Source organism: Epinephelus lanceolatus, chromosome 15 (assembly GCF_041903045.1).
Source record: "Epinephelus lanceolatus isolate andai-2023 chromosome 15, ASM4190304v1, whole genome shotgun sequence".
NCBI classification, from domain to species: domain Eukaryota; kingdom Metazoa; phylum Chordata; class Actinopteri; order Perciformes; family Serranidae; genus Epinephelus; species Epinephelus lanceolatus.
The window spans coordinates 38,884,823-38,911,781 of record NC_135748.1 but is presented as its reverse complement, the minus strand read 5'-3'; the positions used below and the strand labels follow the sequence as shown (position 1 = coordinate 38,911,781).

Here is a 26,959-nt window from a genome sequence, read left to right as displayed (position 1 = left end):
TGTGTGTGTGTGTGGAGGAGGAGACCTGGAGGGTTGGACCTGCAGCAGCAGGAGGAGGAGGAGGAGGATCCCATCAGTCCGCAGGTCACCATCACCTCCTCCTCCTCCTCCTCCTCCGCCTCACTAACACTCTGCTTCTCTCTGCTCCTCCTGGCCCGGCTCGGCTCAGCTCGGCTCGGACCAGGACACACACACCCTTATACACGTACACACACACAGACGGACAGACCGAGGAGGACAGGAGCAGGAGAGCGCGGGAGAGCAGGAGCGGGACCTGCAGGATCCGGGTTCCGGCTGCGGGCTCCCGTCATGCTGGGCACGGTGAAGATGGAAGGGCACGAGGCTCCGGACTGGAGCGGATACTACAGCGAGGAGGTCGGTCACACTCTGCCCGCTTTAGCGCTGCTTTCACAGGCACTGTGAGGGTCCGAGACCCGGGTCACACCGCTCACCACTGGGATCAGTTTGTGACGTTAAGAAAGAGAAGTTCTTTTATTTAACTCAAACTTTATTTTATTTTCAAAAAGTGGAGATAAAATTCAAATAGGTTTGAGACATGAAACTTTGATACTGTGCTGATATGTCTATACTGTAATGATAATAATAATAATTATAATAATAATAATGAATCTGTTTATTTCTTTTATTTAGAAAAAAGTAAAAAAAAAAAAAAAAACGTCTGAGCGTGAAAGTGACAATTATATTTAATGTTGCGGGAGTTCTGCGCGTGATGGACCGATCACAGATCAGATGTTTACATTTATTACAACCTGTGTTTCTCAGTCAGTTTCTTTTGATATTATTATGTTGGATTAAGTTTTATTTCAGCCGGAAGTCACATTTAAAAAGTAGAAATAATGAAACGCTGTAAAATGAATCTGACAGGTTATAAACTTCACCTCATGTAGACACTTATTCTGGTCCCATAAATCACATTAAAGATCATAAATAAATAAATTAATAAATAAATAAATAAAGTCAGAGCTAAGAGCTGCAGAGAAATTAAATTATGCTATTAAATACAATGAAATACATTTTAATTTGAAGCGATATGTAACATATCCTTATATAATAAATGAGCTGAATACAAACCATAAATCAAACTCATATTTTGGACACCTGTCATATGCAGATTAAATTTTCACTCTATATTGTATCTTATTTGAAAATTACTATTGTATGACAGGTTATTAGTGACATGTTAACGGACAATAATCACCTGATAATAAAGTTAATTATCTTATTGGATTATTTGACAGCTCGGCCGCTATGAAATCTGTGCTGAGCTTTAATTATTATATAAATGCTTAATATCATACATATATTATAAAAACCATCTGCACTAGATGTGTGTAAAGTGACTGATCAGTGAAACTTAATTTAATAAAAATAAAAATCGCCTGAATTTTATTAATTTGATGTATTGATCTGATCTGATTTGATAAATCTGATGTAAATTCAGCTCGTGAATCTGCAGGCTGTTGCTATTAAACAACCTGCTTTGTTATTTAATATCAATTATCATCAATATGATAAACTTCATGTGTCATATTACTGTTTATATTCTGATTTTAATGTTGTACTGTTGAAATATTTAAAGTCCGTCAGTGCGGAGAAACAGCAGCGAGCAGGTCAAATTCAAAAATCCCCCAAAACGGGATTTAATATTGTAGAAATTCAAACGTAATTTAGTATTTTTCTTATATATGCTATGTACATTTATTATTATATTGAATATAAAATGTGTTCATAAATATTAAATGTGGTCAAACAGCTGTCTGCCTGTGTGAGCTGGTCTCAGATCAGCTAAAATGGTCAAAAGATGAAAACTTGTCCACTAAAGTGAAACTTGGACATTAAAATAACGGTTTGACAGATTTAAAATAATAATAAACAATCGCAATTATAATTAATAGATTATTTTATTTCATGTTTCAGTTTTAAATGTAGCCTAAATGATTAAATTGATTGATAACTGTTTATGATAAAGCGCTATGTATTAATTTGTCCATTAATGGTTATCAGTTACTGATTTAATTTAAGGGGATCAATTATGGATTAATTAATTTGATGTATTAAGTGTTTGAAAAACAACTAAAATCGAATAATTAATTTCAATCTAAAAATCATCTTCTATCGGTTTTTGTTTGTTTTGTTGTTCTGAGGTTAATAAAGGGTTAATTAAGGAGGCCCCTTGTAATCCCTTAATAACATCTTAGACAGATAATTAGGGGAAAAGTCATGAACACCTTAAAATCTACTTAACTTGTTAATGACAAGCTTTTCAAATTAAAGCTTTGGGTTTCATCTTTTCGAGTTCAGGTTTATTTTTGCATCAGTGATGGGTATTTCTTTTTTTGGAAGAGTGATTTCTGTGAACTCTTTGTTTCCTTCAGATAAAAACTGAAGCAGTTTTATTGACGTTGATCGGAAGATTTGAATTTGTCGTCACAGCAGAAAATGACTCGATTGATCAATCAGATGTAAAAAAAAAAAAAGGGGGGGGGGGGGGGGGGGAAGAAACAGAAATAAATCAATAAATAAAATGTGCATTTGTCAATTTGATAACTCATTGTTAGCTGTGCCTGTGCTGGTATTCTGGCTCAATCTGGACCAGATCAGGACCAGATCAGGACCGGATCATTAACCTGGACAAAACTGGAAGATTAAATTAAAGCAGAAAAACCTAAACATTTTCATTTTAGATCAGACTGAAGAGATAAACTCGTCTCTGCTGGTCTGTCAGGACTTGAACTGGTTTCATTTCAACTGTCTGGTTCTGGTCTCTCTGGGGATGTATTCTCCAGTGGCAGGTCGGTGGGATAATGTTCTGGTCTAATTGGTTCTGGTAAAACTAGTTCTGGTCTAACTAGTTCTTGTGTATCTGGTTCTGGTCTCTCTGCAGGTGTACTCTCCAATGAGAGGTGGTTAGATGGGTTCTGGTCTAACTGGTTCTGGTTCTGGTCTAACTGGTTCTGGTTTTGGTCTAACTGGTTCTGGTTCTGGTCTAACTGGTCTGTCTCTGGTCTCTCTGCAGGTGTATTCTCCAATGACAGGTGGTGGAATGGGTTCTGGTCTCGGGATGGGCTCCATGTCGGGCTACATGTCCAGCAGCGGGACCACGTCAGGCTCCTTCAACATGTCATACAGTGGGACTGGTCTGAGCCCCGCCCCGGTTGGGGGAATGGGTGGCCCAGCCCCAACGGCCATGTCGGGTTTGGGAGGGGGTGTAGCCTCAATGGGCGGGACTCTGAGCCCGTCCAGTATGAGCTCGGTGTCGGCTCAACAGGCCTCGATGGGTCTGAACCCGTATGGGGGCATGAGTCCCACCATGAGTCCCGGCATGGCCTACGGTGGTGGTGGGCTGAACCGTGGCCGTGACAACAAGGCGTTCCGACGGAGCTACCCGCACGCCAAACCCCCCTACTCGTATATCTCACTGATCACCATGGCGATCCAGCAGGCGCCCAGCAAGATGCTGACGCTGAGCGAGATCTACCAGTGGATCATGGACCTGTTCCCATATTACCGGCAGAACCAGCAGCGCTGGCAGAACTCCATTCGGCACTCACTGTCCTTCAACGACTGCTTCGTTAAGGTGTCGCGCTCGCCGGACAAACCGGGGAAGGGCTCATACTGGACCCTGCACCCGGACTCCGGGAACATGTTCGAGAACGGCTGCTACCTGCGCCGCCAGAAGAGGTTCAAGTGTGAGAAGAAGATGTCGACAAAATCAGACGGCAGGAAGGAGCAGGGGGGAGGAGGGGGAGGAGCATCTCCCTCTGGGGACTCCATCAAACCTCCAGGACTCCTGGACTCCTCCCTGCCTTCCTCCAGCCAGACGACCTCGCCTCCCGGTCTGGACCTGCGGGGAGGCGTCAGCGGGACCTCGGACCTGAAGGTGTCCAGCTCCCAGCTGCTGTCCTCCCTATCGTTACCCCCCCACTCCATGGCGCATGAGTCCCAGCTGCACCTCAAAGGTGACCCCCACTACTCCTTCAACCACCCGTTCTCCATCAATAATTTAATGTCGTCCTCAGAGCAGCAGCACAAACTGGACCTGAAGGCCTACGAGGCGCTGCAGTACTCCTCCTACGGCGCTGGGGGGGCCTCCGGCCTCGGGGGGAGGACCATGGAGCCTCTGGAGGCATCCTACTACCAGGGGGTGTATCCCAGACCGCTCCTCAACACCTCGTAGTACCCGCTGCACTTCCTGTTTGGACTCTTACTCTCTGCATGCAGCCGTTCTGGACTTCCTGTCTGACTGTGATGATCGACTCTGCTGCTGCTGGTCTGAACTCCTGCACTGTGACCAAACCAGGACACTAAGAGACACGTTCAAACTGATCCCAGGTCTGTTTTCTCCTTTTACACACAGAGTCACAAACAACTACAGCTCATGTTTCAAAGGTTCACAGTCCAGCAGTCGCACGCAGCACTGCTGCAGCAGGTTCCCTCATGATAGCGGTTTCCACCCGACAGTAGTCGGGACCCCAACAGGTCTTAGAACTCAACAGGGTCCAACAGGAGAGTTAAAAAAAAAACACTGTTCGAGGTTAAAAAAAACCATCTGAACATAAATAAATATCCAGTATTCATTCTGTGGCAATAACATAAAACAGGTTTTAGACGGAGACAGAAACTGGTTTGTTGGTACTTTTTGGTTTACTGGATGTATTTCAGCCTCCCAGTGACTCCAGAGCTTCAAGTTTAATATGAGAGTCAAGAACTGTTCACAGACCAGAACTCAGTTGAAAAACTGCAACTTCACTATCAACTGGTTTTTGGTAATTTGATTTCAAATTAAAAAGGGGCCAGACATCCCAACCTGAGTCAGGATCCCCAAAAAATCCCTACCTGGGGTTCTGGAGTCCGGAAGCCCCTACGTATCCAAACCTGAGGGTCTGGACCCCCCTACAGATCCCTACCTGTGGGGCTGCACTCCCAAAAAATCCCATCCTGAGGGTCTGGACTCTGGAACCCCCTACATATCCAAACTTGAGCGCCTGGACCCCCCACCAAATTTCAACCTGAGATTCTGGACTCCAGAACCCCCTACATATTAAAACCTGAGGGTCTGGATCCCCCTACAGATCACTACCTGTGGGTCGGGACCCCCAAAAAAATCCCAACCTGAGGGTCTGGACTTTGGAACACCCTTCATATCCAATCCTGAGGGTCTGGACCCCCCAACAGATCCTGGCCTGTGGGTCCAGACCCCCAACAAAGGGGTCTGTGTTGGGTCTTTTGAAGTCACTTCACAAAGTTTAAGATCTGTTTCCTGCAGGCCACTAACACAACTCCAGCTCCCATGATGCACTGCACACTGATGCTGTACATTAGATCTCACAGTGACTGAATGAAGCAGTTTGATTCTCTCTGCTCTCTCTGACATGTTCATATTTACACTGCATGGTTTTATTTTGGCGGGGCTTTGGGCTTTCCTGCTGATCAGACTGAACTCACTTTAAAGATATTTAAATATTAAGTTAATGAAAGAAAAATAAATTCAAATAAAACAACCCGTCGTCCTCGTCACAGATGCTTTTATTTATGTTCTTTTATTTATGTTTACACGAGCATGAGGAAGAAAAACTTTCATAAAGAAGATGGCGACATGGTTTGTGTGACAGAATCATGTTTACAGTGTCATTAACACCCCGAGGCCCCTCACAGGGCCCCGGCCCACAGGTCAAAGGTCACCTGTTGATGATGAGGTTGCGACACTGACAGATTATTGTAATAATATAATTTTTTTTGATCAGGATTTATTTCTCCCATGACCTCGTCGGCTCTCAGCTGACCTCCTGAGGGGTCGCGACCCTCAGAGTGAGAAACCCACACAGATAAAAGGCCTCTCATTTAAAGGGTCAGTTCACTCAAACATTCTCCGGCCTCGCTGTTTGTCATCGTCTGTATCCGGGCAGATTTTTAATCGCTTTCCCACCATTTGGTCTGTACATGTATTTTTTTTTTTTTTTAATGATGTTTTTGCATCAATGAAAAGAGGCCTTAAAACATAAAATACAAACTTTATGAGGAAATAAAGACAAAAAATAATTTTAGCTGAATTATTTTCTGTCTTCATTATTTTGAATTAAAACAAACAGATTATATTGATTAATAAGGTCCACGTGTGTCTGTCTTGGTGTAATATATGATACAAATAATTGAAAACATCAGTTCTCTAAAAGGAAAAACAGCGACATTTATCAGAAACTTAATAAATAAATTGAATAAAAACAATTTAAATATTTTGCATGAATAAATGAACACAAAATATTTGAATTCTGAGTTAGTATTTTAATTTTCTGGACTTTAAAGGGTCAGAATAAATAATATTTTACGAGGTGATTTTCACTCCTGAAATTTTGTTGAGAATCATTGATGGTAAAATAATTAAATGTTTAGTCAGTAAACTGGAAAAAAAAAATATTATCGGTGACTTTTGTAACTCATAAACCTCGTTTATTTGGGAAAATTAATCATTTATTTGAATTAAAAGAAAATAAATTATTTGTCGGAGATGAAACATAAAAGTTGTTTAAAAGAAATTCTTGATTTGAGAACTACAGATTTGGAGACTCTTTGTTTGGTGACTCTCACTGTGTGTGTGTAAAAGGAGAAACTACTTCCTGTTGGGTGTATTTAAATCGCAGCTCTTCTGTCCATCACTGATTATTGATTATTAATTATTATTCCTACCATGTGCATGAATGAAGTGGGAGGTCTTCTTCTTCTTCTTCTTCTCTTCTCTGGAAAAAAAGCGGCTGACAGACTTCCTCCTCCTCCTCTTCCTCTTCATCAGGTTGTTGTGTGTTTGTCGGTTTTTGACTCTGCTGCATGGTCTTCATCATCATCATCTTCTTCATTTCCATGTTCTTCTTCCTCATGTGCTTTTCCTCTTCATGTTCTTCATCTTCTTCTTCATGTTCTTGTTCTTCTTCACGTTCTTAACTTATTCTGTCATTTTCAAATAAAGCAAAGAAACATTGATTGATTTGTTGTTGATTATTGATTACTGATTGTGCTCGGGTCACAGCTGAACTTCACTTTACACTTTTATCATTTAAAAAAGAAGTATGTCAGGGCTTTCTCATCACATCAGTTATCTTTAATTAAGCACTTTACTGTCTGATAATGAAAACCTTGTATCTCGGAAACATAAAACACGTCAGTTCATCTAAAGAATTCAATATCAACACATTCATCTGGACAAACGTGGTTTGGACTGATTAATAAAAGTGATCAGAGTTATTGATCAGTAGTAGGTTAATGATTATTTTTAGTTTCATCAGCCACAACCTGGCAACCCAAAGTTCTCCTTGTTAACGGTTTATAACGCGTTTATTAAGAGTTAATAAATGATGAATTAACTATCTTAATAAGAGTCTATAAAGTTATTACAGTCAAAATAATTACATATAATTAATAATTAAAATAATTTAGAAGATTTTGGATAAAAGTCTGGTGGAGAAACACTGAATACTTCATTTATTCTTAATGTAAAATACTTAATTATTATTATTATTATTATTATTAAAGCCTATTAAATCTGAATGTAAAAGTTTGTCTTAGTTTAGTTTTAACAAACAGCGCGTGGACGGTCTGTCCGCGTGAAAACCTCGCATCTCCGGTGTCGCTGATGCTCGGCCTTTTATCGGCCTCATGAAAATATGCACGTGAATAAAACAATGAAATCTGCGCGTGCTTGTCTTCACAGTGTGGAGATACGAGGTCTCCACATTGACAGTGAGATCAAATGTAAATATGTGTGTTTATTTTTAATGCTTATTCGTTTTTATTTTTATTCTTTTTCACGTCGAAAGAAAAAAATGTTAATCATCGTGTTATTTTATTTTTGTGTCCAAATTTAATGTTTTCTTATTTCATGGATGTTCATCACTTGTTTCTACTTACTGTTTAATTTTTAATTGTTGTCTTCTTTTGTTGTTTGATACACTATTTTTTTCCGTTGTCTTTGTGTGAAGTTTTCTCCGTGTTTCCTTCTTGTTTATTTGTTGTTTCCTTCTTGTTTATTTGCTGTTATTGTCTCCTTATATTTCCCCGTCCCTGTCCGTGTCTGTGCGGTGGGACTCGGGTTGAGCCGGCAGCCCTCGGCTCCCTCTCGGCTCTGTCTCCCTCCTCCGACATGCTGCTGAACAATAAGCCGAACACGGTGAACCTCCTGCGGCCTCAAAGCGCCTCAAAGCGCCGCCGCTGTCGCCGGATTTCGAGTGTCTTTGTGGGCTGTAACCTCCGCCGCCGCTCCGTGAACCTGAACACATCCCGACAGATTTCACTTTGATCTGAAGCTTTTTCACACATTTTGGCCGCAGAGCCGCGAAATGTCTCAAATGATCCGCTAATTAGCCGCTAATTACCCGCCAACATGATCCCCGAAGCGGCGACACGGACCGACAGCACGGAGACACGGAGCCGAGAGGAGCCGCACACACAGGCCTGCAGGTCATATACAGGCCCTTATAGGCTTTATATACTTATACATGACTGTGTGAGGAGGTTATAGACAAATATATGAAACCACAAATATTTATACATGATAATATAAATTTAAAAAACACAAAGAAAAACATTTAAAATAAAATAAAGTGGTCGGATGATTATTTCAGATAACTTTATAAAATAAAAGCCTTTTTATTATTTTATTTTCTAGCAGTTTGTTGTTTTATGTAAACAAATTAAACACCATCGCATTTTTAAAGTATTTTTGTTTCATGTTTAAATGTCCAAAAACTAAAATAGATTCATTTCTTTTAATTACCGTTTTTCTTTCTTTGTGAAGATCAAATATTTTTGTGTGCTTTAGTTTTTATTAATTGTGTCATAATTTAGAAAAAAATCAACAGACATTTCGTTTGTTCTATTTTTGTTAAAACAAACAAACGAAGCCACATGACATTTCAATTCAATGATTTGGTTTTAAATTTGTTTCAATGAGATTTTAATTTAAGATAAGAAACTGATACGTGTTTAATGAACCCAAAGATTAAATCAATGAGCAGATAATTAGGAGGTGATAATTAGACTGATTCCGTTTGTGAAGAAAACATATTTATTTTTTCAGTTAACTGATCAATATTTAACCAGAACAAAGAGATGAGCTTTAGGTCAGTGTGATGCGTTCACTGACATTTGACAACAGTAAATAATGTGCTGCAGGTTGTGTAATGTGTGTAAGATATGTGTGATATGTTTTATGACATTTGGTTTGAGGATCAGCCGCCGTTTTACTGACGGTGACCTTCATGATTTAACCAAACACAGGGAGGCTTTTATTGTGGAGGGTCAGAGCTGTCATCACTGAAGAGAGAGATAAAATAAAATATGATAAAATATGATGAAAAAAAAACTTTAGTTGAGGTTTAAAAAATGTTTTAGCATGTTTAAGAATCGGTTTAAATTTCACTCCAAAAAAAGTGTGTTTAAGATATGTGTTTACACAACTACATCACACACACACACACACACACACACACACCTCCTCATCTGTTTACTGTTGCAGTGAAAACCTCGTATCTCCAGACTACATTATTAACTGTGCAGAGGAAAGAAATGAATCAGACTTTAATTTGTGACCCTGTGACGGAGAAACAGATCAGATGTTAAAGATGAAACTCAGCTTCAACAAGACGTTAACTTCACTAACAAGATCAAAATATTAGTACAAATATACATGATAATAAAAACCACAAAGAAGACAAACTGGAGTTAAATGTTCTTTGTGTTTTGGAGTGTCCCAATCCACCAAAACCAGTCAATGATCTCAAAGTTCATTTATGTTATTTTTTTATTTATTAACACTTAAAAATTATATTTTTATTTCTAGTCTCTCTTTCGTTGCTGTTGAACCCTGAGTTAAAATTAAAAAAATGATAAAAATATTAATAGATACATAAATAAATAATTCTGTAAAAAGCACAAATTCTAAATCACCATATGTGGAGATACGTGGTTTCTACCAGGCAGCAATTCTATTTCTAATAATTACGTTTTTAGTAAAAGTTTATTTAAAAGAACATTTTGTTCCATAAAATCTGACACAAAGATAAAATGAAATATTCATTAATATAATAATAATCATCATCCTGAGAATTGGTTCAGTTTGATTTTTATTTGCTTCAAATTCTTGTTTATGTTTGTTGTTGATCTTAATGTTTTATTTGACCGAAAAAAAAATCAGCAGTTATTTTGACATTTATTTTAATATTTCTTTCATCTAAACTAAATATCGTCTGAATATTAATATCTTTTATTCTTCTGTTCGGTGTTGTTTGTTCCAAAAGATTCAAAATCAAAAAGAAGAAAATACATTTATGCAGAAAATACTAAAATAAATGTGCACTTAACCGCCTGACTACTTCTTTGTACTTTTATTATTCTGAGATTTCTATAATTCATAGAAAACATGATGAGCTGATAAAAATATGATGCCAACAAATTATTAAATGGTTCAAATGAAAAGTAACATTAAAGATGAATGATACTGAGGTACTTTTACTCCAGTGAAGTGTTCGAGGACTTTAAAACAAATTAATGCTGAAAATACTAAGCGCTGGATTTTAATATAAAATCATCTGTTTTTATACATTATTATATTTTGATTTTTCTCTGTGTGAATTACAGCTTCTAAACATTCATTAAAATAAAACTAAATATTTGTGCCACCCAGTCTGCTGTAATACGAGCCATATGTTCCCGGCGGGGCGGAGCGGGGCTGCTTGGGGCCCTCCGGCGGTGGCGGCGGCCCCGGGGCCCCCAGCATCATCTGAGGAAAGCTTTTCTCTCCACTCGCGCCTTATGGAGGAAAATGTCGTCCACAATACGACGGCCCTCGGCCCCTTTCTTCCCCTCGCCTTTCATTCCCCCACTAGAAAGACACGAACAGGGGCCCCGGGGCCACTCAGACCTTTTCATGGGGATTGGAATTAATTATCTCCAATAACACGATTGTGCTCGAGCAACGAAAAGAGCAAAGAAGAAATCCCCTCCAGAATAAGAGGCAGAGAAGAAGAAGAAAGGAGGACGATCAAAGAGGACAGAGGGAGAGGGCTAGAGACACCGAGACACAGAGAAACAGGGACAGAAAGACAGACAGAGACACTGAGACAGGCAGAGAGACAGACAGCGACAGACAGAGACAGACAGAGACAGTTCGATAGACGGAGGAAGAGACAGACAGAGAGGGACAGAGATACACAGAGAAAGAAAGAAAAAGAGACAGATACAAAGGGACAGACAGAGACACAGACAGAGGCGGAGAGACAGACAGACAGACAGACAGACAGACAGAGACATAGGAACAGTTCGAGAGACGGAAAAGGAAACAGACAGAAAGAGACTGATACACAGAGAGAAGGGGACAAAGTAAAAGAAAGACAGACAGACAGACAGGGACAGACAGAGAGACAGCTGTTGTTTGTCCAACTGCTGGGGGGGCAGGATGGGGGACCAGCAGACGGAGATTTATTGATCTGATAATCTTTGATATATTGCATGTCAATATGTGATCTGTAGATCTGATTTCGTTCCAGATGAATGTGTGATCAGATGTGAGGAGGGAAGTTACCTGATGTAACTGGAGTTCTGTGAGTCCTGCTGGACAGAATCAAGGTCCTGGACTGAGGAGGCGACCATGAACCAGAGCTCAGACACTCTGAGTCCAACACCTGAAGAGCAACACCACAGGTCCACTGGAAGAACACCTAAAGGGACATAAAGAGGGACAGGAGGCACCAGAACCACATAACCATTCAGACCACCAATGAGACTATCATCAACAAGACCACCATCCAGACCACCAACATCACCATCATCCAGACAATTAATGAGACCTATGTACAGACCATCAACAAGACCACCATCCAGATCATCAACCAGGCCACGATCCAGACCACCAATGTGACCACCATCTAGACAATCAACGAGACCACCAACAAGACCACTATCAACAAGACCACCATCCAGACTATAAATGAGACCATCATCAACAAGACCACTATCCTGACCATCAATGAGACCATCATCAACAAGACCACTATCCTGACCATCAATGAGACTGTCATCAACAAGACCACTATCCTGACCATCAATGAAACCATCAACAAGACCACTATCCTGACCATCAATGAGACCATCATCAACAAGACCACTATCCTGACCATCAATGAGACCATTATCAGTGAGACCACCATTCAGACCATCATCCGAACCATCAATAAGACCGTCATCCAAGTCATAAATGGGTCCATCATCCAGACCATCAAGACCATCAACATCATACAGATCATCAGTGAGACCATCATCCAAACTATTGACGAAACCATCATCCAGACCATTAATGAGACCATCATCCAGACCATCAACAAGACCACCATCTTGACCATTAACAAGAAAACCACTATTAACAAGACCACCATCCAGACCATCAACAAGAAAACCACTATCAACAAGACCACCATTCTATCAATGAGACCATCATCTAAACCATCAATAGGATCCTCATCCAGACCATCAACAAGACCATCATACAGACTAACAGCTAACAGGTGAGTTCAACTGAACTCGTCTGCATCTATCTATCTATCTACCTACCTATCTACCTATCTACCTATCTATCTATCTATCTATCTATCTATCTTAACCACTCTGAACTTAGAACAAGAAAAAAGTCCTGACAGCCAATCACAGAGCAGCGATCCTGATATAAACATCAACACAAAGACACACACACACACACACACACACACACACACACTCTCTCCCAGGTGGCGTCAGAAGTTGGAGCTCCAACAAACTGAGTCTTTCTTCAGAACAAGCAGATTAACGGCTGCAGGATTAAAACCAGGACACCCAAGTCGACCACGAGTGGTCCGCCGTTACCATGGTAACCAGTCAGCGGGGGAGGGAGGGGGGCAGAACACACACACACACACACACACACACACACACACACACACACACACATAACCTCCATATTGACGTTGTCAGGTGGAGAACTTGTATCTGATGTATTTTTTATCTGAGTGTTGAATAAAACAGTTTTATTCTTTAAATAACGTTTATATTTTAATATTTACAGATTTCACTTTTGAAGTTTAAACTTTTCAATCAGAGTTTTTGACACTTTGTTTTAGCACTTTAACTTTTATTGTTTAATGTTAGCTGCTCCGTGTTTTACTGGAAAAAGGAAAAATAAATTTAGTTGAACTGAAATTTTGTAGAAATTACAGGGAAATCTAAATGACCATAAAAGAAAAAATACATTTTTATTATTCATTTGTTATTGGAGAGTTTTTATCATCCAACATTTGGACTGATGTGTGGTTCAGTTGACCCTCTGCTGTTTTGATTATTAATCTTTCCAGGAAATTAATCATGAACAGGGATTTTTCTTATTAATTTAAATATTAATTTTATTAATAGTGATAAATAAGAGTATAAATTCACCATTGCATTTTTCTTTTTTTCCATACGACCTCTCAGATTTCTCCTAAGGCCTCTTGGATGGTGGCGAGCCACAGGCTGGTAACCAATTAAGTCTTTTCCACTCTTTTATTTTTGTTGGATCTCATTTCCTGTTTTAAATGAATTAATTTAACCTCTGTCTACACAAAGGTTTTAAGCATAATTATATGTCTATATATATATGCAACACAAAATGATCATTTTTCATTTATAACTCTAACATTTTAGATTTATATATCAAAATAAAAATAGTTTTATGAGAGAATAAAATAATTTTTTGTTTTTTATTTAGATATTATTGAACTTTTCAGAGTAAAGCTCCATCTGTTAAACTTTGACTCTTTAATTTTCCTGTCGAATGAACTTAAAACTGGACGAATTTAACAGCAGCGTTTCAAACATCATCAGAACCTCAACATAAGTGTGTGTGTGTGTGTGTGTGTGGACTGCAGCAGAGGTCGACCAATCAGTTTGGTCCTCATGTTTGGACAGTGTTAGTATGCAGAGCAGACTGTGTGTTTAATGTGTGTGTGTGTGCGTGTGTGCGTGTGTGTGTTTGAATATAAAGCAACTTTTTGTGAAACCTTCAGAAAACAGCAGCGTCAACAGTTTGTTCAGTCAAACACAAAAACCTGTCAGCAGTACATTTACTCAAGTACTGTACTCAAGAATTTCCATGTTTTTGTACTTCACTACATTTAAACATTGAAGTGTTTCTCAGTAAATTATTTCAAGTTTCACCCGTTTAAATTTCTAAAGGGATATCGCTGTGAGGCAGTGAATCAGTTCCTCTTCTGTGGTGCTTCTGACAGAGTGTTTAACATAATAACATGTACTTGTAGCTACCAACAGTAACCGGCTGGAATTTGAAATATCAGATTTCATGGTCTAAATATTGTTTTAAAACAAACATTTTGTGGACACGTGAATTATATTTATTTAAAATGAGTCAAACTGAAACACAGTGAATCTGAACTCATGGAAGTTTGTTAAAGTAGAATTTAAATTCTACTTTCTTTAAAACAGGGGTGTCAAACTCATGCAGCCCATTACATAATAACCTATAAATAACAACCCCCTTCAATTTTTTCCCTTTTTTTTAAATGTAAAGAAGTCCATTCTGAAAAAGTTCATCCATTTGCTAAACAAATGATGAACAGCCCGAGGTATACTAAGAAAAATATGTACACATTCAACAGTATGTCTCCGTTTTCCCACATTCAGTCAGTCAACTACTCGCTTTCATTACGTGTTCTTTTTAGAATAATTTTCCAATAAGTGGAGGCTATTAAAAAAGCAGGTGAAGTTGTCTATTGTTTTATGATAGAAGTCTGATGCAGATTCTTTTGTTCTGAAGCTGCTGGTTGACAACATTTTGCACAATGTTCAAAATCTTTAAATCTGACCACAGTAAGTATTCATCGTTATTTCAGAGAGCTGTGTTCTGGTCAGAGTGAAAAACTTCTGAAGCAGCATTTTACATTAAGTATTTACTCACTGTTTAAACCTGACACCTCTGAGGACCTGATCACTAACAAAGTGTTTTAGCAGCTGGAGGCGCCTTTTTGTAATTGATCTTAATGCGAATGAAGCTTTTTGCTTTTGTTGCAACACGCCTCACCTTTGTGGCGTTTTTTCCAGAACGCTCTGAACGCTTCAAGTTGAAGAAACTTCAACTCAGAGCCCAAAAGCACCCACGTCATCTCCGCCTTTTCCCCATTGTCCAATTAGATGATTTGAGAGGCGGGCCTTCTGTGGTGGTCATGACAACAAGTTTACAGTTGGTAAACAATAGAGGAGAAACTGGTGGTAGTGGTTGCTGGATACCCAGAGCTATACGGCCTGATGATAGACAGCAGGTTGTCAAACTGCCCCTGAGTCATCCTAAAATCTGCCTGTAAACGTCCATGATGGAGGAGAAGCTCCTGGACCAACTGGTGGTACTCCCCATGATCCAGCCTCTTTTTTAGGGTCTCATGTACCCACACAGATCTCTGTTTATCTGCTGACAGCCTCTCAGCCTCAACCAGAGCTACAGACAGTACCCTCTGCCTCAACATGTCAGCAACTACATACTGATTACTGCAGACAAATGGCTGCTGCAATGCTAAGCTAACGGTATCTTAGTAAACAAACTGTGTAGAAAAGAGCGCCAATCACAGGACACTGAGCCAACACCATGGAGTCAACCTTAACCTTTCCATTATGCCTGCTGTGGTTTATATTTTGGAGACAATGTGATGATCGACCCTCTTGACCTCCTACTTTATCACCAACGATCGGCGCATGCTGCATTTAGTCCACAGGAGACTGACTGTGTTTTCAAACCTGATGTGAACCATACTCCAGATCATCTTTTCTTGTGGACCAGGCCACAGACTGACAAGTATACTGTCCATTTTTCATTTTCATCCGCTTACCTGAACCAGGTCGTGGGAGCAGCAGGCTGAGCAAAGAACTCCAGACGTCCCTCTCCAGCAATGCTTTCCAGCTCCTCCGGGGGATCTCGAGGTGTTCCCAGACCAGATGAGATATGTAATCCCTCCAGTGTGTTCTGGGTCTGCCCCGGGGCCTCCTACTAGCTGGACATGCCTGGAACACCTCTAATGGGAGGTGCCCAGAAGGCATCCTGATCAAATACCCGAACCATCTCAACTGACCCCTTTGAACTTAAAGGAGCAGCAGCTCTACTTCCTCTGACCACCTTCTGGATGTCTGAGCTCCTCATGCTATCTCTAAGGCTGAGGAAACTCTTGTATCTGCGATCTCATTCTTTCGGTCACTACCCAGAGCTCATGGCCATAGGTGAGGGTTGGGACGTAAATGGACCAGTAATCGAAAGCTTCGCCTTCTAGCTCGGCTCCTTCTTCACCACGACGGTCCAGCACAGTGCCTGCATCACTGCAGAAGCCGCACCAAACTGCTGATCCATCTCACGCTCCATTCTACCCTCATTTGTCAACAAGACCCCAAGATACCTGAACTCCCTCGCTTGAGGCAGTAACTCTCTCCCAACCCAGAGAGGACAATCCACTGGTTTCTGGCAGAGAACCATGACCTCAGACTTGGATGTGCTGACTCATCCTGACTGCTTCATACTCAAACGGCCCCAGTGCACGCTGGAGGTCACAATGTGATGAAACCAACAGAATCACATCGTCTGCAAAAAGCAGAGATGCAATTCTGAGGTCCCCAAAGCGAACGCTTTCCTCCCCCCGGGCTGCGCCTTAAGATCCTGTCCATGATGTTCACAGACAGGATCATGGACGGTACACAGTGTTCACATTAATCCAACAAACTGGACTTTGGGACCAAGGACCATGAAGGCATGGAATAGGACCTGTCAGCCGATAAGAGGGAGGAGCGGGACTGAGTCCTGAGGAAGTGTCTGTTCTTTGCAGATGATGAGGTTCTGTTGCAGTAAGCACAGCAACATTTCCTGATTTGTTACAGTTGCTCCGATGTAATGAACAGAGAATTATAAGAAGTAAGAATAAAAGTACAAAATATAAGTATGTAAATATAAAGCAATAAAGTAAAATAAAATAAAAAAAATGGCAATGAAAATGTGCATTAAAAATGAAATCTAAAAATTCAAGAATGAAATGTGCATTATGCGACAGTGTTTAGTATTAGTTTAGTATTTAAGACATTAAAATTTAATTTTGTGAAATTTAATTACAATATATACATTAATAGAGTTAAGAAGAATACAATAAAAGTAAACATAAGAAATGTGTACAGTTGTGTGCACGACAAAGTCGTATACTGAAAAATCTTGCACAGTTGAATAACTGCAACCAAAAGATGATTACAAATTATAAATGCACAGGTTGTACAGGTTGATGGCCACAGGCAGGAATGACTTCCTGTGGCGCTCTGTGGTGCATCTTGGGGGAATGAGTCTGTCACTGAATGTGCTCCTGTGTCTGACCAGCACATCGTGGAGTGGGTGGGAGACATTGTCCAAGATGACACGCATCTTAGACGGCGTCCTTCTCTCTGACACCGCCACTGGAGAGCCCAGCTCCGCCCCCACCACATTATCGTCCTGTTCGGTTTCTCTCTGGTGTTCAGCTGATCCGATTTGTCTGATGAAGCTTCATCTGATTCCAGTCTGACCGACTTGTTGGAAGTTGTCAAAGTTAAATTTTAATTTGAAGTTTTTAGGGAACATGAAGTCAGAGCGGCTTCCTCACATTTGTCACAGCGATCTTCTGAAATTAATCTGAGCAGAGTTTCTGTTTAAAACAGGAGAGTTTAAAAGACGAACCTTAAATCAACAGATGAACTAAAAGGCAGACTGATCTTCAATTAGAGGTAAGGACGGGGGGGAGGAAGAAGAGGAGGTGGGGGAGGAGGAAACCTTCACTACAGAGATTCTAGAACAAGAATTATGATACCAGTGCCCTTAAAGTGATACTGATATCAATGAAGTACTTCCTTTGACACCTTTCTTTTCTACACCCATTATGTGAATGCAAGTATTGGTGGTAAAATACCACCAGACACCACAGGCGTGTAGTGTAACATTAGTAATATTACTGTAATATTATTACTGTAAGGTGTTACTGCCCAACACTGAATACAAATGACAGAAAAGTTCAGATCTAACTTTGTAAATGTAACTACAGACGTTAATGGAAAATTAGTAATAACATTTTATTGCAAGCCAACATGAAATTAAGGAAAAAAAAAAGAATACAGCCATCATAAACATCATATTTTTGACAAAAGTACCGAAAACAAAAGTCTATTTGATTCACAAACATCTGTCAAACATCTGAAAATCAATTCAAATACATTATCAGAAATATTTCATGAGTAGAAACATAAGATAAACAGAAGAAACATCAAAAGAGAAGAAATACTCAAAAACACAACATGTTTATAAAGAGTAAAAATTAAAAAAAAAAAAATCTTTAGACAAACCTGACGACAGAAAATAGAAAAAAACTGAGTGTTCATTGATTTCAGCAAAACATCAGATGACAGCTCGGAGGCTTCCTGTCCCGACCTTCTTCCTCAGGACCTCAACAAGACGCTCCAGCCTGAGGAGGAGGAAGAGGAGAAAGCAGAAGGCAGTGTTTTAACCAGTTTGTTTCCTGCAGTAATCAGTGAAGACACTTGTGTTTCTCATTTAGGTTAATAGGCTCGTTGGAGAGGAACTGCACCTCGCCTGAACGAGATCAGGCTGCTGCTGCAGGAGGTGGTGACAGAAAGATGAGGTTTCCAGCAGCCTACAGTCTGAACAGGAAGTCACAGAAACACTCACATCCTGTCCAATCTGATGTTGAGTTATTAAAAAAGTTATCAGACCAACAACTGTAAGGTGTTACTGTAACTGTTCTTGTGTTCGGGAAAAAGGCCCGTTTATTTGAGCACTCCAAAAACTCCGGTAACACTCCAGGGGTAGCACGTAAAAGACTCCGTCCCAAACTCTGCCTCTTCTAGCGTAACACACACACTTCATACACACATACTCACTTACAGTACCCAGCGGGGCAGCCCTCCCCCTCTTTGCTCCAACACTGACTGACAGCTGACTCCACTCATAGCACTGGCGATCTGAACTGGTCAGTGGTGAAAAAAAGCACTTTTAATGCGCAAACATACACGGGACGCCTTTGCCCCCGTTACCGTTTTAGCTCGTTTCACGGCTCCGGTTGCATCCGCCTCCCTGAATACTGAACCAATTTTAGAACGAGTTGTACCTATGAATCATACGCACACATACACATGGGGAAATAGGGCCCAGGTTGAAAAATACCGAAGTTGTCCTTTAAGTCAACATCTAAACCAATCTGCTGTTAGATCAGGTGAGAGCCAGGCATTTCCCATCATGCCTTGGGTCTTGCAGTTGGTGAAGAGCAACAGCAGTGCCTGGCTCTAAAAACTGCATCCACCTCAATCTCGTGAGATTATCGCTGTCTACTTTTGTATGATGTCAGAGCAAGTCGGAATGAAGTCAGACACCCGGCAGACCTGGATCATACTAAACAAGCCCCAAGACATTCTTTCAGGGACTGACTTCCTGTCTGCAGCTTCCTGTTTGCTGCAGCAGTGGTCATGTTTTTAACCCTTTGTCTCCTGCAGTCACCAGGCTCTGACTTGAGTGAAGTCGTTAGTGAGTTCTGACTAACACGTAGAATAATGAGAGCCTGAAAGAGAAAAGCCGGACGCTGAGCTGAAGCTGAAATGAAGAAGGGAGGAGTTGGAAAATTGACCCTGGATGACTTTCTAACACTCACTGAGGCTCTCTTTCTCGCGCTCTGTCTCTCTCCAAACCAAATTAAACTTCCCGTCTCTAATAACCAGCAGATTTCTATCACACACCCCCTCACACCGCCACCCCCCTCCAGAGAGCAAATATTCCTCTCTCCTCTATTCAGAAACTTGGGAGGCTCTTCAGAGCCGGGCGCCCCCCCGCTGGCAGCCAAATTAGAGCAGAAAGCCGCGGGTTTGAGCCCAGGAGGACGGCGCGGGACGCAGACGGACGACTTAAGCTGTTTTCATCATGAATCTCATCCCTTCATCTTCAGACTGATGAGATGAGAAGCAGCAGAAGAAGAAGTCACGTTATTCAGCATCCGACCGTCATCCTGTACGAGTCGAAATCTGAAGGATTAATTCTTCCTGATCAACTCGGCGGCAGAGACACTCACACCGATGTCCGCTGAATATGAATCATCACAACCAAATCTCTTTAGTCCCACACGCTTAACCAGTCTTTGAACACATCCCAGAGTCTCTGACGGCTGCTGTTAGATACAGCAACATGTTTCTCATGACAGGAAACATGGTCGACGCTCACACACTCTATCATGTCACTGGTTACACTGGTTTGTAACCATTAAAGGAATACTTCAAAGGAATACAAATGGACATTTCTGCATCACTGTGTGTTACACTGACTTCATGAAGTTTTCTCTCACACCTCCGCGGTGAATGAAGAATCCAAGAACTGAGAAAACTGTTGATGAACTGAAGTAAAAAGCGTTCAATAGCAAAACAATGTCAAATCATCTGATTACAAACTCTCACAGAACTTGTGCAGTATAATCCAAGTCTCAATTATCCGGTCATATGTTCAGTACTTCACAAACAGACACTTGTTTCTGACAGAGGACTGAGCTGAAAGTGAAACTTATCTCTGCTTTCTTCAGAGCCAGACTCCATCGACAAAAACACTCATTTTACCTCCCTGAACACGAGAGCTGCTGGTCTACCTCTGCCTCCATCAGTCAGATGTGTTATTGTGTGACTTTGATGTTTTAAAGGGTTAATTCAGATTCACCAGACTCACTCAGTAACACAAATAAACTAACTACACAGGTTGTGCTCAGGTCAAGTACAAAGGGCTTCAAATCATCCAGTAACTCTCAAGAAACAAACATTACAAGAACATTTAAATACACTCCACACACTTCCGTTTGGAAATTATTTTGTCTGTTGTGACCCCTGAAAGGGTTCCAACACCTTAAAGGGTTCCTACATCTTAAAGGCTCTTGACTCCTTAAAGGGTCTCAACACCTTAAAAGGTCTCAACCACTTAAAGGGTCCTGACACCTTAAAGAGTTCCGACACCTTAAAGAGTTCTGACACCTTACAGGGTCTCGACTCTTTAAAGGGTCCTGACAATTTAAAGGGTTCTAAGACGTTAAAGGGTCCCAACACCTTAAAGGATCCTGAAACCTTAAAGGGTTCTGACAATTTAAAGGGTCCTGACCTATTAAAGAGCCCAAAAACCTTAAAGGATTCTGACAATTTAAAGGGTCCAGACTTCTTAAAGGGTCATGACACCTTAAAGAGCTCTGACACCTTACGGGGTCTCCACTCTTTAAAGGGTCGTGATAATTTAAAGGGTTCTAAGACGTTAAAGGGTCCCAACACCTTAAAGGATCCTGAAACCTTAAAGGGTCCTGACCTCTTAAAGAGCCCAAAAACCTTAAAGGGTTCTGACAATTTAAAGGGTCCAGACTTCTTAAAGGGTCTTGACACCTTAAAGAGCTCTGACACCTTACGGGGTCTCCACTCTTTAAAGGGTCGTGATAATTTAAAGGGTTCTAAGACGTTAAAGGGTCCCAACACCTTAAAGGATCCTGAAACCTTAAAGGGTTCTGACAATTTAAAGGGTCCTGACCTCTTAAAGAGTCCAAAAACCTTAAAGGGTTCTGACAATTTAAAGGGTCCAGACTTCTTAAAGGGTCTTGACACCTTAAAGAGCTCTGACACCTTACGGGGTCTCCACTCTTTAAAGGGTCGTGATAATTTAAAGGGTTCTAAGACGTTAAAGGGTCCCAACACCTTAAAGGATCCTGAAACCTTAAAGGGTCCTGACCTCTTAAAGAGCCCAAAAACCTTAAAGGGTTCTGACAATTTAAAGGGTCCAGACTTCTTAAAGGGTCTTGACACCTTAAAGAGCTCTGACACCTTACGGGGTCTCCACTCTTTAAAGGGTCGTGATAATTTAAAGGGTTCTAAGACGTTAAAGGGTCCCAACACCTTAAAGGATCCTGAAACCTTAAAGGGTTCTGACAATTTAAAGGGTCCTGACCTCTTAAAGAGTCCAAAAACCTTAAAGGGTTCTGACAATTTAAAGGGTCCAGACTTCTTAAAGGGTCTTGACACCTTAAAGAGCTCTGACACCTTACGGGGTCTCCACTCTTTAAAGGGTCGTGATAATTTAAAGGGTTCTAAGACGTTAAAGGGTCCCAACACCTTAAAGGATCCTGAAACCTTAAAGGGTTCTGACAATTTAAAGGGTCCTGACCTATTAAAGAGCCCAAAAACCTTAAAGGGTTCTGACAATTTAAAGGGTCCAGACTTCTTAAAGTGTCCTAACCTCTTAAAGAGCCCAAAAACCATGTGGCCTGGGTCGCCACACAGCCGATAGAACCCAGTCGTTAGAAGCTGACTAGTGATTTGGGGGCGGTCGGGCTTGGTTGGCATGGGCTCAGTATTTTATGTGATGATCTGGGACTGCCTGGGTTTGGACTTTAACTCATACGGGTCGATTCAGTTCAGGTTGTAAAAAACCCATCCCTGTCTCAATCACCATCATCAGCCAATCAAACGCTTTAGAACTGACGGCCATGTTTTTACTAGTCATTGTCACCCTGCTGTGTGTTTGTGTGTGAGTATGGACTAACACATCAACAGACTTGCTGGTATCCAGTAAAGGTCACTGAATGTACACACACACACACACACACACACACACACACACACACAGCAGATGAGCACACTCAGTGTTTTCCTTCTTCCATAAAAACTTGGGGTGGACAAAAACTGATTCACTTACACATTGCAAAGAATTTAAAACATACGCTGGCTTCAGGAAAATTGCTTTGGTGGACATGTTCCTTAGGTATGGAAACCTGTGACAAACTGACTCTGGTATTAAAATATAAAAACAGGCTGACAGGTGAGGGTTAAGTCTGACCTGCGGACTCTCTCTCTGGCCTCTCGCTCCGCCTCCTGACAACGTTGAAGCTCCGCCTCCATGCTCTGCTTCTCCTTCGCCAGCTGCTGCACCTGGACCTGCAGGGGCGGGGCCTGATGAGCTGCTGTCAACGAATCCGCTGGAGAGACGCCATCACTGTGCAGTGAGGGAGGAGTGGTGAGGAGGTCCTGAGAGCTGAGAGAGGAGCAGAGGGAGGGAACAGAGAACAGGATGTTTAAATAAAGTTTTGAGCTGAATGACACAGCATTGGGAAATGTGTGATCTGATCCGAGCACTGCTGACTATGAAGGAGCTGATAGCTAATCAATCAGCTGTGATGTTTATGGCGTCTCAGCAGGTTCAGGTTAATGAAAGGCAAACACAGCAGAGAGACAGACAGACAGACAGCAGAGGACAGAACAAAGGACAAAGCTCCCAGCTCACCCAGTTCACTTCAGACTGGAGTCAGACTGCTACAGGTTCAGATCAAACCCGATTCTTTAATTTCTCAGTTGTTGTTTTATTTGAAACATCCAGCTGGTTAGACTTCCTGACTTCATGAACGAGCTGCCTTCGGACTGGACAACAGGTTTCCATGGATACTGCGGTGTGTGTGTGTGTGGTGTGTAATCATTTTGTTGGTGCTGAAATCAGGTTGGCCTCCAGCTGGGTTTGTGACCACCAGGACCTAACACACTGCTGATCAGATGTCAGACAGGCTTCGACCTGCACCGGGCCAAACTCATATATTCAGAAACACAAAGCACTGTTGTCCACTGAGCTCCTGCACAAACAGGCAGCGGGTCAGAGGTCAGAGGTCAGAGCTGCATCAAATAAAGCTGCCACAGCTGTCAGCCTGCTGGGATCCAGCTGTAAACCAGCACACATCAGCTGACAGCCAGAGGAGATCCAAAAGAGGAGATCCAAAATCTGAAAGAGGAGATCCACAGACAGCAGATCTGCTCTTCTCAAAGTGTCTGTATTCAAAGTGTGCGCAATGATCAGCAGCAGCTCCTGTTCAAAGCCATGGATGTCCTTCTCTTTCTTCTTTGTCCAGGTAAATGTCCATGCCCGTTACAAACCATAATATCCTGTTGTGTCACCATGGTTACAATGATGAGTTAAGGAGGAGCATGGTGAATGTTTAATTCTCCTCCTGTTAAGGCTGGGAGCCAGGTCCAGCCCTCGTGGTGTTTTATGCAACTTTTTCTTCATTATTATTTCCTGTTCCTGTTTCTTGTTCCTGTTATTTCCTATACCTTGGGCCATCACAAGTTGATAACGAGCACCTCCAACTCGGGGCCCAAAATCCCTTTTTTGGGACATGGTTCTGGCAAAATGATGTAAATGCAAATATTAAGGCACTACAATGACATAAATAGTCACACTGTACATGTATGAAATTTGGCAAGGAGTATCCTGACACAAAGGGGAAGGTAGCAAAATAAGATTCTGGGGCTTGCTGCCATCTTATTTCAAATTATCACACACAACATCCCCAAAAAAACAAAAAAATGACTTTGTTTGACAAATTCTCATCAGAAATGATTATTTTTTGTCACTTTGTGTTTAATATCACTGCTTCACTTGTACATAGAAAACTTCAGAATTTGATAAGCTCCACGTTGACTTTTCTATCTTGAAAATTTCACTCGCTTTGGCCTAAATTTGTCACTATACCTCAAATCAGACAACAGAATTTTCAGTCACTAGCCTTCCACTGTTGAGTTCCCCAAAGTTTTATGTAAGAAATGTACATAATTGGTCCCCAGCATTGAGAAACTACTGAATGATAACTTGCATATGTTGGTAAATTTGCATAATTAATAAACATTTGCATTTATTAGCATAATCCCCAATATAGACTATATTTCAGCAACTGCTTGGCCGATATGGACAGTATTGGAGTGGATTTGGGGGTTAATGAGGATGCTGAATCCATTTCTGATATATTCATAATTAAAAATAGCTGTTTTTTAACCAGATGTAGTCATATTTCAACTCCTGGGGCTGATTTTGATTAATTTTAGAGAATGTAGAAGTTTTAGAGGATGCGTAATCGATTGGATTGGGGAGGTTTTAAAACAAAAGTATACTCAAAATGATCAGAGAAGAAAACTATATGTGCACTTGTTACACACTGCGTTACAACTGAAAAACTACACTGTTATAAACCATATCCCTATCATCAACCTAACCCTGATACTATGCTCAATACTACTTAGAGACATCACTCCAAATACACCTTACTGCAGTGTGCAGTTCAGAGCAGCGTACAATGCGGGCTAGGTCAACATTTAACTCTGTTGAGCGCTGCCCTTCCCATTTGATTGTGATCTTCATCCTGTCTGAATGGAGCTTTAGTAGTTACGAAGAGCAACTTTATGTTCTGGAGTTTGTAAACTAAGACAAAAAAACTACAAAAACTACACACACACACACACACACACACACACACACAAAGGGGACAAAATCAAACAAATCCTTGTGAGAAATAAAGAGAAATAATAACAGGAGAAATGAATTTATTTCCTCCAAAAAACACCGCCCCCGCCCCCCAGGTCTCTGCAGGCGTTCAGCATCAATCCTCATGATGTATGGAGACTCACAGTTTAGACAGCGTGTTCACTCTGTTCTGTTCGACTCTTCTTGCTGCAGAGCTTTACAACCTTTTTACATGAAAAACACCAGTAATCACCGAGCATCATGTTCACACATCATACGAGCTCTGGTTAAAGTGTTTATCCTCTAAACACACAAATCAACTGAGAAAATGATTTCAACATTAATCTATTATCAGTTTCAGTGTCATTACCAGAGACATTAAAAAGTAAATACAGATATTTAAATGCTGCATAATGATATTACATGACCCCTGTGTGAGCAGACACTCAATGTTTAAGGATCAGGAGGTGAAGAATGTCAACAACAGGAAATAATGTTGTTCTAGTTCTTTGTTCTGCACATAATGTTCTGTACTGGCAAGTCCAAGACCTCTGCAACTAGTTCAACACCTCTGCAACTAGTTCAACACCTCTGCAACTAGCCTCACATCTCCGCAACTAGTTCAACACCTCTGCAACTAGTTCAACACCTCTGCAGCTAGCCTCACATCTCCGCAACTAGTTCAACACCTCTGCAACTAGTTCAACACCTCTACAACTAGCCTCACATCTCCGCAACTAGTTCAACACCTCTGCAACTAGTTCAACACCTCTGCAACTAGTTCAACACCTCTACAACTAGCCTCACATCTCCGCAACTAGTTCAACACCTCTGCAACTAGTTCAACACCTCTGCAACTAGCCTCACATCTCCGCAACTAGTTCAACACCTCTGCAACTAGCTCAACACCTCTGCAACTAGTTCAACACCTCTGCAACTAGCCTCACATCTCCGCAACTAGTTCAACACCTCTGCAACTAGTTCAACACCTCTACAACTAGCCTCACATCTCCGCAACTAGTTCAACATCTCTGCAACTAGCTCAACACCTCTGCAACTAGTTCAACACCTCTGCAACTAGCCTCACATCTCCGCAACTAGTTCAACACCTCTGCAACTAGTTCAACACCTCTGCAACTAGCCTCACATCTCCGCAACTAGTTCAACACCTCTGCAACTAGCCTCACATCTCTGCAACTAGTTCAACACCTCTGCAACTAGCTCAACACCTCTGCAACTAGTTCAACACCTCTGCAACTAGCCTCACATCTCCGCAACTAGTTCAACACCTCTGCAACTAGTTCAACACCTCTGCAACTAGCCTCACATCTCCGCAACTAGTTCAACACCTCTGCAACTAGCTCAACACCTCTGCAACTAGCCTCACATCTCCACAACTAGTTCAACACCTCCGCAACTAGCTCAACACCTCTGCAACTAGTTCAACACCTCTGCAACTAACTCAACGCCTCTGCAACTAGTTCAACACCTCTGCAACTAGTTCAACATCTCTGCAACTAGCCTCACATCTCCGCAACTAGTTCAACACCTCTGCAACTAGTTCAACACCTCTGCAACTAG

At 41.2% G+C, this 26,959-nt stretch overlaps 3 protein-coding genes across 3 annotated transcripts in view; 1 reads left to right on the top strand and 2 right to left on the bottom strand.

The window, feature by feature from the left end:
• foxa1 (forkhead box A1) lies at positions 1 to 6,433 on the top strand. Its single transcript, XM_033642228.2, has 2 exons — positions 1 to 375; positions 3,038 to 6,433. Exons 1-2 carry the CDS (start codon positions 310 to 312, stop codon positions 4,196 to 4,198), a joined length of 1,227 nt encoding a protein of 408 aa, XP_033498119.1. The 5' UTR covers positions 1 to 309; the 3' UTR covers positions 4,199 to 6,433.
• A 10,680-nt stretch (positions 6,434 to 17,113) lies between these two features.
• mipol1 (mirror-image polydactyly 1) overlaps positions 17,114 to 26,959 on the bottom strand; it is a 74,432-nt gene continuing 64,586 nt past the window's right edge. The window contains exons 13-14 of the mRNA XM_033641911.2: positions 22,934 to 23,128; positions 17,114 to 18,539 (exon numbers count right to left, since the gene is read on the bottom strand). Coding sequence (XP_033497802.2) covers positions 18,473 to 18,539; positions 22,934 to 23,128 — 262 coding nt within the window. The 3' untranslated portion in view covers positions 17,114 to 18,472. The remainder of the gene's footprint in view (positions 18,540 to 22,933; positions 23,129 to 26,959) is intronic.
• LOC144467010 (uncharacterized) lies at positions 21,094 to 22,440 on the bottom strand. The gene is made up of 3 exons (XM_078175193.1): positions 21,850 to 22,440; positions 21,436 to 21,813; positions 21,094 to 21,399 (listed from the first exon to the last, which is right to left on the bottom strand). The coding sequence occupies exons 1-3, from the start codon at positions 22,438 to 22,440 to the stop codon at positions 21,283 to 21,285; spliced, it is 1,086 nt and encodes a 361-aa protein (XP_078031319.1). The 3' UTR covers positions 21,094 to 21,282.